Source organism: Rousettus aegyptiacus, unplaced genomic scaffold (assembly GCF_014176215.1).
Source record: "Rousettus aegyptiacus isolate mRouAeg1 unplaced genomic scaffold, mRouAeg1.p scaffold_m13_p_3, whole genome shotgun sequence".
Taxonomy (NCBI): Eukaryota; Metazoa; Chordata; class Mammalia; order Chiroptera; family Pteropodidae; genus Rousettus; species Rousettus aegyptiacus.
In genome coordinates this window covers 44,819,295-44,828,056 of record NW_023416306.1, presented here as the reverse complement: position 1 = coordinate 44,828,056, position 8,762 = coordinate 44,819,295, and the positions used below count along the sequence as shown (strand labels likewise).

Sequence of the window (8,762 nt, the reverse complement as noted above, 5' to 3'; positions counted from 1 at the left end):
ACAGAATGTACTAGTGTATACAAAAAGAATAAAAAGCATCTAAATTTGAGGGTGTCAGAGAGTGAATCTCCTACATCTCAACATGAGGACGTTGAAAAGTATTTAATAGACACAAGACAATAAAGCTTATAAAGTTCTTATAAAGAGGAAAGAGAATAGTATAACAAAAAAGGATATTCGTATATTAAAATAGGTTGTTAGCTTGGCGTAAAGAACTCTAAAATAACAAGCTATCTTTTTCTTATTTTTTAAACTTATTGCTACCTGGTGTGCTGAAAAGTTTTCAAATATCTGTAGCACCATAGCACCACAGAAATGTCTTGGGTCTGGGCAACTGCTGTCTCTGTGTCAAATTAGATGCACAGACTTGATATCTTGGTTGCACATGTATTAAGTTGCCAACACTTTAAGCATAAGTAAAAGAAACACACAAACCAACTGATGATAGAATGATGGTAAAATTTGGATCAATAGCAATATGCTATATTTTGTACGGAACTGAGCTTAACACAGATCTTATTTACCTTTTCAAAGTTAATTTCTATTTTTCTTTTCATTTCTTCAAGAAGGAAAGGGCTAAATAGCATTCAGCACTTTACTAACATTTAGCTGGTTTGGTTTCAAATAACGTGGCTTAACTGCAGTGTAATAGAGGTCTTAGGTACCACAGGCCACAGAGAAGCACTCAGTAGTTGTGTATAATCAAATTTGTGAAAATGATCCAGAAGAGCACCTCAGTATCAAGAAGAGTACTATAATAAATCTTTTGCAAACTAGAAAATCTATTTGTAATGTGAAATATCTCTTAATTTGTTTTTAAATTTGAATTTTTGTGTGCACACATGGTCCTCTTAAAGTAAGATACCTCTGGAAGTTATGGAATGCAGATAAATCTAAAACAATCTAAGGTAATATTTATTTATTCGCTCATTCAATACTCTGAGATGAAGCCATGTACTAAAAGCACTTTGCCCATAAGAATTGCCATGAGTAAGTCCATCAATTCCCTTAAGGTGTTCAGCTGAGGTCAGGGAGAATTCTTTACTTGGAAAGTCAAAAATAAAATAAGCATTTTTCTTCTATAAGACAGCTGTCCAACGATTTCTGGAAGGCAATGCTATAATCTTTTTGAAATCCTTTTCACATGACTCACAACACAGAAATGTGATGAATTTGTGTTGTTACAAAATATCAAATATTTAAATGATAAGAACTTGGCAAGTCTTAAGGAGCTGAATGCCCTGGAGCCCTAAACTGTACCCATGTGAAGCGACTTCAGATTCTTGTTTCCACCCCCCACATCCCGCCCCCAGTCCCACTCTCTCCTTGATTTTTCAGAGAAAGAAACTCGTGCTCAGAAAGGTTGAAATAGAAGCTGAAACTAGAAGCAGCCAGACCTTTTCATCCTCAGGCTTTCTAGCTGATTTGCAGAATGATTCTGCTCCTCCTCTTTCTTCTTAGAAAAGCTATATAGATAGAAATGAGATAATTTAGGGTTTGATGGGTGTTCTCTTGCTCCCTTTCGGTCAAACTTGTAAGCAGAAGGTGTGATGGCAACAGGTAGATGATGGATGGTAAGAACCTGCAAGGGTAGCGGAAAAGACCCCTCTCCCGGCTCAGGTCTCATTGCCCTTAACTGACCAGCGACTACCCCTTAACTCTGCTCCCAGCCGCTCCGGGGATTTGGCCGGTGGGCGGGCGAAACTACAGGTCCCAAGATGCAGATCTCTCTCCCTCCTGCTATGAAGTCCCAACACGCCCTGCATTGCATTCTGGGAAATGCGGTCTCCTTTGAATCAGCAGCCGTACTGTCTAGGAAACCAAAGTAATTAAGTTTGAGGGATCCGCCCCTCCATTGACCCCGCCCTAGGTTGCTTAGGAGATGAGAGACGCCGAGTCTTGGTGGACGTCGGCGCTGCGCAGAACAAGTGAAGGGGGAAATCCTCTGAGGTGTGTACCTCGAGGATGGCCATGGACGGCTCCTGCCAGGATATGTGCAGCAGTGGGCAATACCGGTATGAGCTCGGACCTACGGATTTGCTGGAGCGCAAGGGCTCTCTGACCCTCCGCTCCCATCACAAGATATACTCGAAGCCGGTGTTGGTGTATTCCTGGTGAGCAAGTTCTCCAAATTTCCCCATTTCCCTGTGCTGGGACGGGGAGAAGGGGAGGAATGGGAGAAAGAGGGAATGAGAGTAACAGAGAGAGGACGAGGTGGAGAGGAGAGAATAAACAGAAGAATGAAAATAGAGGAAAGGAGCAGAGAAATAGGGAAAGAAGGAAGAGGTGAAAAAGAAAGACGAAAGAGAAGTGGGAGAGCAGAGGAGAGGGAGAAAAGAAAGGGAAACATCTTCAAAAGAGAGACGGAGAGGGTAGGAGTGCAAGTCGGGGAAACGGGGAGGGCACAGGAGAGCCCCTCAAGAGTTGCTGCCCAGAACTGAGACCTGCTGCAGCCAGCTTCCTGGCCACCAGAGGTCATAGATCACGCACATGCAGGATATTTAGGAGGGTGTTTTCAGAGCCTGGAAATCACATTTCTGGGATAAGTACTCATAAAAGACAGGGTCCATTAGGAGGTCAAGGCCACAACAGGAGGGAGGTATTTTTCAGAGGATGGGCTCCAAGACTGCCTTTTCTTGGGGTCAGTGAGGCACATTGAATAATTTGAAAGAAGTCTCTAAACATCCCTTAGACTACTAGGACTTTCTGGTCAGAAATTGCAAACTGGTATTTCTCACTGGGTAAGGCCAACAGTTTTTGGCATGTACTGTGTTTCCATTTCCTTTTTGCTTTTAAATTAATTGCCCACATATAAAATCAGAAGATCACACATAAAAATCAAGGATTATGTCTTTTTTTTATTCCTCCTGGCAATTATGAATGTACTGGAGCTGAGTATTGGCTACTCAAGATGAGAGTTCTCTCTGGTAACATAACTCCTACACATTCTTACCTGGGCCCTAAGGCGTTTGCTTTACTTCCTCTGCTTTAAACCTTGGACTTGGAATTCACTTAGAGATTATCTTGTTTTATTAAAGATTGCACTAACCAATATCAAAACCATGACATATCACTGGGAGAAAAATGGGAACTTTTAGGGCAATTAGGATTCCGTCCTTTGGGTCAATTTTGCTGGCTATGCTGTTGACAATACTTTTGGAGTATTTAGAATATTCTGGGGAAGAGAGCAGAATGAGAGAAATGAGAAGAGATCTCAAATCTTGTGGACTTTAATCTTTTGTCATTGAAAGATGATGAATGATTTTGACTCTATCCCTAAGGTTAAGCCCTCCTTAATCCCATTTATTTATGAGAGCTCTGCAGTTTCTTGCAAACTTTCTATAGCCTACTTTCCCACTAGCCTACTCCCTTACTTTTACTTCTCATCCCTAAAACTGACTGCTTTGAATTCAGCATGAGAGGTTATATAAATTTGAAATCCAAAGTTATATTGAGAAACAGAAAATCCTTTAGCCTCATATAAGGCTTGCCTAATGGGCTCTCAAGCAAAACACTTAGATCTTCCATGATTCTGTTACTCCATAAGGATTCATGTCATAATATAAATCACTACTAGAAATTATTGTTAAAGAGAAAGATCTTTTTCAAGTGGATCGTGCTTCTGTTCTTTTCTCCATTGCTTTGAAAGTTGCCTTGTGAGTATTGCTGACATCAATAGCAAAACCACAGAAGAACATAAATGAGAAGGAGGTGAGGAACTTGGTTGGGGAGAAGGGCGGTGTAACATTGAAAGTCATTCTGGCTGCTGCTGGAAATGTATAAAGTGTTCGTGCTTAGTTTTAGAAAGAAGGTTTGGGAGCACGAAGAAATAAATTTAATCCAACTAACATTTGTGTGTCACACACTTTACCACGTGTTGGAGACACAGAGAGGGATGAAGGGGATTCAATGAAATAATTTGTGTAAATTATCTCACCATTTAGCACCATGCCTGGCACATAATAAGCAGTCAATAATATGTGGTACCTAATACTATTTCTTTAGGATAACATAATGGTTAAAAGGTTGGGCTCTAGGTTTGACATCAGCTCTGCAGCTTGTGATATGGCAAGTGACATGACTGGTCTGGGCCTCTGTCTCTGAAACTGTAAAATGGGAACAATAGGATTACTATAAGATTAAACAAGGTATTGTATGTGAAACACCTTTTAACATACAGCCTGACACAGGGTAATCATAATAACGGTTATATATGTATATAGAACATGGTTATTGACTTCAAGGAGTTTCATAGACCAGTAAAAGAGAATGTCAATAATCTGGTTTGTGCAGATAGAGATGAGTATAAGAGGCCAACGGGAACGGGAAGAGGAGGGGTGTGTATGTGTGTGATTTTCTGAGAAGGATTTAAAAAGAAGAAAAGGAGCTTCATAGGTATACAAAAGAGAATAGGCAAGTACAATTGAATAGTAGGAAGCAGCATCATAAGGAAATAAAAGTAGTTCTCTATAGATGGCAAATACAGTTGATTCTCATTATTTGTGGGTTGTGTATTTACGAATTCGTCTACTTGCTAAAATTTATTTGTAACCCCAAATCAATACTTGCAACACTTTCATGGTCATTTATGGACATATGCAGAAAGGCAAACATATTTCTAGTTGAGGTCAGACAGTTACATGCTGTCTTCATTTCAGTGCTCATACTGCGAACAAGTATTATTTTCAAAGTCTATTAGTGCCGCTTTTTTGTTTTGTTTTGCATTTTTGTGCTTTTTGCTGGTGATTGCATTGTAAAAATGGCCCTACCTTTAATAACTCAGGCTCTTAATCAAAAACTTATTAACTCTTATTTTGTGCACATTTTAAATAAGTTTGGTAATGTGGTTTCCATGTACACAGCATAGAATTTGCAGCAGGGACAGAAGAGACTTTAAAGGGGCTTTTTTGGGTCAATAATGAGAAGTGAGAAGAATAAACCTCAAAACAAGTGGTAAGAACAGAGTGGATGCTCAATTGATGTTTATCAAAGAAACGAACAAATGAGAGGGTAGAAAGAACACACACAGAAACCCAAAAGGTAATGCAGGCTGGGGCCCTCTATTTTATACTTTAAAAAGGCGCCGAGGCAAAAGACTACAGGATAGCATGAATATTTTATTATCCATAATAAAAGCAGAGTTGATTCTCAGAGCCATAATCCTGATGCAATAGAATGACATCAAAACATGCTTGGTCACCGCTGTATAAGTGAACTTAGGTATAATGCATTGGACTTCCAATTAGAATGGTAAAGAATTTAAAATGGGAGCTAAGCTATTCTCTTCCTAGTTGTAGTGCATGACTTACAAGGGATCAACAAGTACTAAGGAGATTTTGAGTTAATATAGGGACAAATGATATTTGTCCTTTAAAGAGAACTTTTTTCCTTAACTCATACTTTAAAAAAAAAATCTAAATTATAATATGTGACCATTTAAGATGATGTAATAGTAGACCAAAGACATGGAAATATATTCACTATCTAGTGGGTAGCAGAATAGAAATTTTCATACAACTTAGATGCACATATAAAATTTATTTTCTAAAACTGATCCTTATGGCTTTTCAACTCTTGTTTACTAGACAAAAATTCAAACATGCCATTAAAGGACATCTCTGTCTCTTTGAGTTAGATTGAAATAGTCTCTTTCAGAACAGCACCCACTTTTTCTCTACTTCCCCCAGTGGCAGCTGTGTATGTATGAGGTACTGAGGTTATGTGATACTTTGGTGGTGATGGAGTGAGGCCCTCGGATCCATGTGTAGGACCTTGTTCTTCCTCTCCTCATCCTTTCTTCAACTTGTGTGCCCGCTGCTGGTGAATTTGTAACTAATCCACTTGGTTTGTTGAAGACCTGATATCTCTGCTTATGGACTCAGTTCCACTTTGGCTCTTGCTGACACTACAGATCCCCATGCCAGGCTTGTTCTTCCCCAGCCACTGAGTTAGGCTGGTCACCCCACAGCCACTGTGGTAGATGCACCTCCATCCCTCAACATGACAGTCCTGCAACTGGTCCACCGACACTCAACTCAGCTTCCATCAAATGCTCTGTAGAGAGGGTGTATGTATACTGTGGTTTGCTCCCATTGGCCTGAGATTTATGAAGAGTTCTTTCGTTTTCTAAAGTGATCTGCTTTAAAACATAAATTTTAAGATCACCCTATCTGTCCCATGTTCGGGAGCTTCTGGGTCTTGTTGTTAATAGAAACTTAAGAAATTTAAATCTTTTATTTCTCAACAATGCCTGACTTTCAAGAAAAATATCTCCCTCAGCACTGAAAAAGTCCATGTTGTTAGTCAGAAGTTAATCAGCAACACATTATTTTTCTTCATACTCCTGGCACAACCGTCCTAGATCTTCCCAAGGCAAATGTGGATGCCTCTGGTTCGTTAGAGCAAATGTTATTTTAAAGTTAAGCAAAAACAGTACAAAGATTAAGATTTAAAAGTATAACCTCACGATAAGTGAGAAAAAAAAGGCAGTGTGTAACATTCTTTTGTTAAAAAATATGTCTATGCATTGAAAAGAGACTGAAATATTATTCACCATATAATGCAAAATATTTACTACTGAATGGTAGATTTACGAATTATTTGTCCTTTTCTTTTTTCCTCTTTGCCACTTTTACATTTTGTACAATTAACATGTATTATTTTCATAATAAGAATAAAATTACTTTAAAAAATTGATATCATTTTCTATAACTTTCCCCTGAAGCAAACATTCTCTAAATGATCAGAATTTAGACACAATACTTCATTGCTTTCAGAGTCTGAGTCATTCTTCACGGTTTATTGTGAGTCTTTTTAAAATATCTTTTTAATTGCTAGTTTATGTTGGATAAAAAGGATGTTGCTATTCACATTCATTTGGTTTAACCACCCTTTCATTCTGTCTGTGTTCTATAATGGTAGATCCTACGCCATGGTTATTTTTAATCTAGTCCTACGTTCTTATTCCTCAACATACGCACATACCCACAAATGCTTTTGAATGTAGTAGTTTTGGAGAAGACGTTCCTTATTTTTTGTTTTTCAAGATGACATCCAAGAGATTCTGCATCCTTTTGCCCTGACTACTTTTTTCTTTCAATGCTATTTTCTTTTATAAAGTTCCATTCAAATTATTATTTTGAATATGTGTGATTACAGAATTGTTGTACTTAGACATTTGTGTGAGGTTTTGCTCAAATTAACTGGCATTGGCCGAAATAAAACAGTTTTGCTTATAAGGTGAACCCTTGTAAGGCAGAGTATTCCAGAACATGTGGGTGCACTTCGATTAGGAAAGTCATTGCTGTATACAAGTACCTCTGCCTGAGCCAAACCCCTACACTTGGGACCATTTCTTACCAGGACCACAGGAGCCTCTAAAGCCCCTTCCTCATTGTAATTCTCCTTTATTTTTTCCTTCACAGACAATCACAAGTACTTTTGCACCAAGCTTTCCCTATCTTACCATGCTGATGATCCCTTTCTACTTAAGGGTGTGAGGTTTGCAGTGGGATGTAAGAAGAAGATGGGGCTTAGTGACATTTTGATAAGGAGAGGTTTGGCCTATGAACACCAGGATACTCAGACTCCAGATTTTTAATAGCACCAGAACTAATATTCTTAGATAAATTTTTCTGAGTTGGCATGGGAAGCCACCTAGTGCTACCATTTTCTGTGTGTGCTGGTCAGTCTTTTGGTTGCAAGCAACATGCTCAGTTTGCAGTAGTCTAAGAAAAGCAAGAGATTAAATTAGCTCACGATATTCATAAATGGCTGATCATCAGATAGGAGGGCAGGGGTGCAGCTCAACCTTGGGGATAGCTGGAGCAAGGAATGCAAATGCATCCAGATCTTGCTTTATTTTTCCTTTCTCCTCTGTGTGTTTGCTTCATCTTATCATTGAAAACTATGGGAAAATGGCTGCTGCACTTCTGGAATTTATACTTGACATCCTTATCCCACAAAGAAAGGTTGGTTTTAAGGTATTTTTGGTTCCGAATCCAAAAATTCCAGGCCAGACATCCATTCCTGGCCCAGATATCTGCTTGGGCTCATCTGATTGGGCAAGGTTAGATAGAAATATGGTAGCTCTCCAATAGCCATGGGGCGAGGTGGATCAATCCAGGAGAAAGAAGAGCTAGGCTGGCAATCCTATAGATATCTACTATATTCCATCTTAGCCAATAGTAGATATCTACAACATCTACTATAGAAAGAGATCACTACTATAGTGGAGAATGAATTCTAAATTCCAAAAACTCAATTTTACAGTAAAAGTTTAGAATACAACCCATTAATATATTGAGCATTTTCTACATTTGCTGTTATTTTGACTTCAAACTACATTCCACCAACCCCTACCACTCATGCCCCAAACAAATATCAACCCAATTCAGTTTTTAAAAATTGACCTTAGATGTAATGAGCAGGAAACAGATATCTTGTGTAGAGATTAGATGAACAGATCTTTGTGATGCTTCAGAAAAGTCAATTCTGAATAAATTTGAATATTATGTTACTGTTTTTGATAGACACTAATTTTTTATTACTATTTGCTTTATTCTACTTGAAATACAAATTCATTTTAATTGTTATTAGTCATACAGTGTATTTTATTTTTGATTTAACTGAGTTTTCATGCATTAACAAAAAAATTAATTGGCAGAAAAATTGTTTCTTTTTTAAGATGTTAGATTCCCAATCAGGTTGTTCCAGGTTTAATCAATGGAATAATTAATATAATTTTATTTATTTATTGCAAA

General features: G+C 38.2%; 1 protein-coding gene across 4 annotated transcripts in view; it reads left to right on the top strand.

Moving 5' to 3' along the window:
• The first annotated feature begins 1,422 nt into the window (after positions 1–1,422).
• The window catches only part of CUNH9orf135 (chromosome unknown C9orf135 homolog), an 83,503-nt gene continuing 76,163 nt past the window's right edge, over positions 1,423–8,762 (top strand). The window contains exons 1-2 of one of the 4 annotated variants that reach the window (XM_016135525.2): positions 1,423–1,574; positions 1,671–2,114. In XM_016135525.2, the coding sequence (XP_015991011.2) occupies positions 1,966–2,114 (149 nt within the window). In that variant the 5' untranslated portion in view covers positions 1,423–1,574; positions 1,671–1,965. Of the gene's footprint in view, positions 2,115–8,762 lie in introns of all 4 variants that reach the window. The other 3 variants (XM_036217629.1, XM_036217630.1, XM_016135527.2) reach the window with 3 other exon arrangements.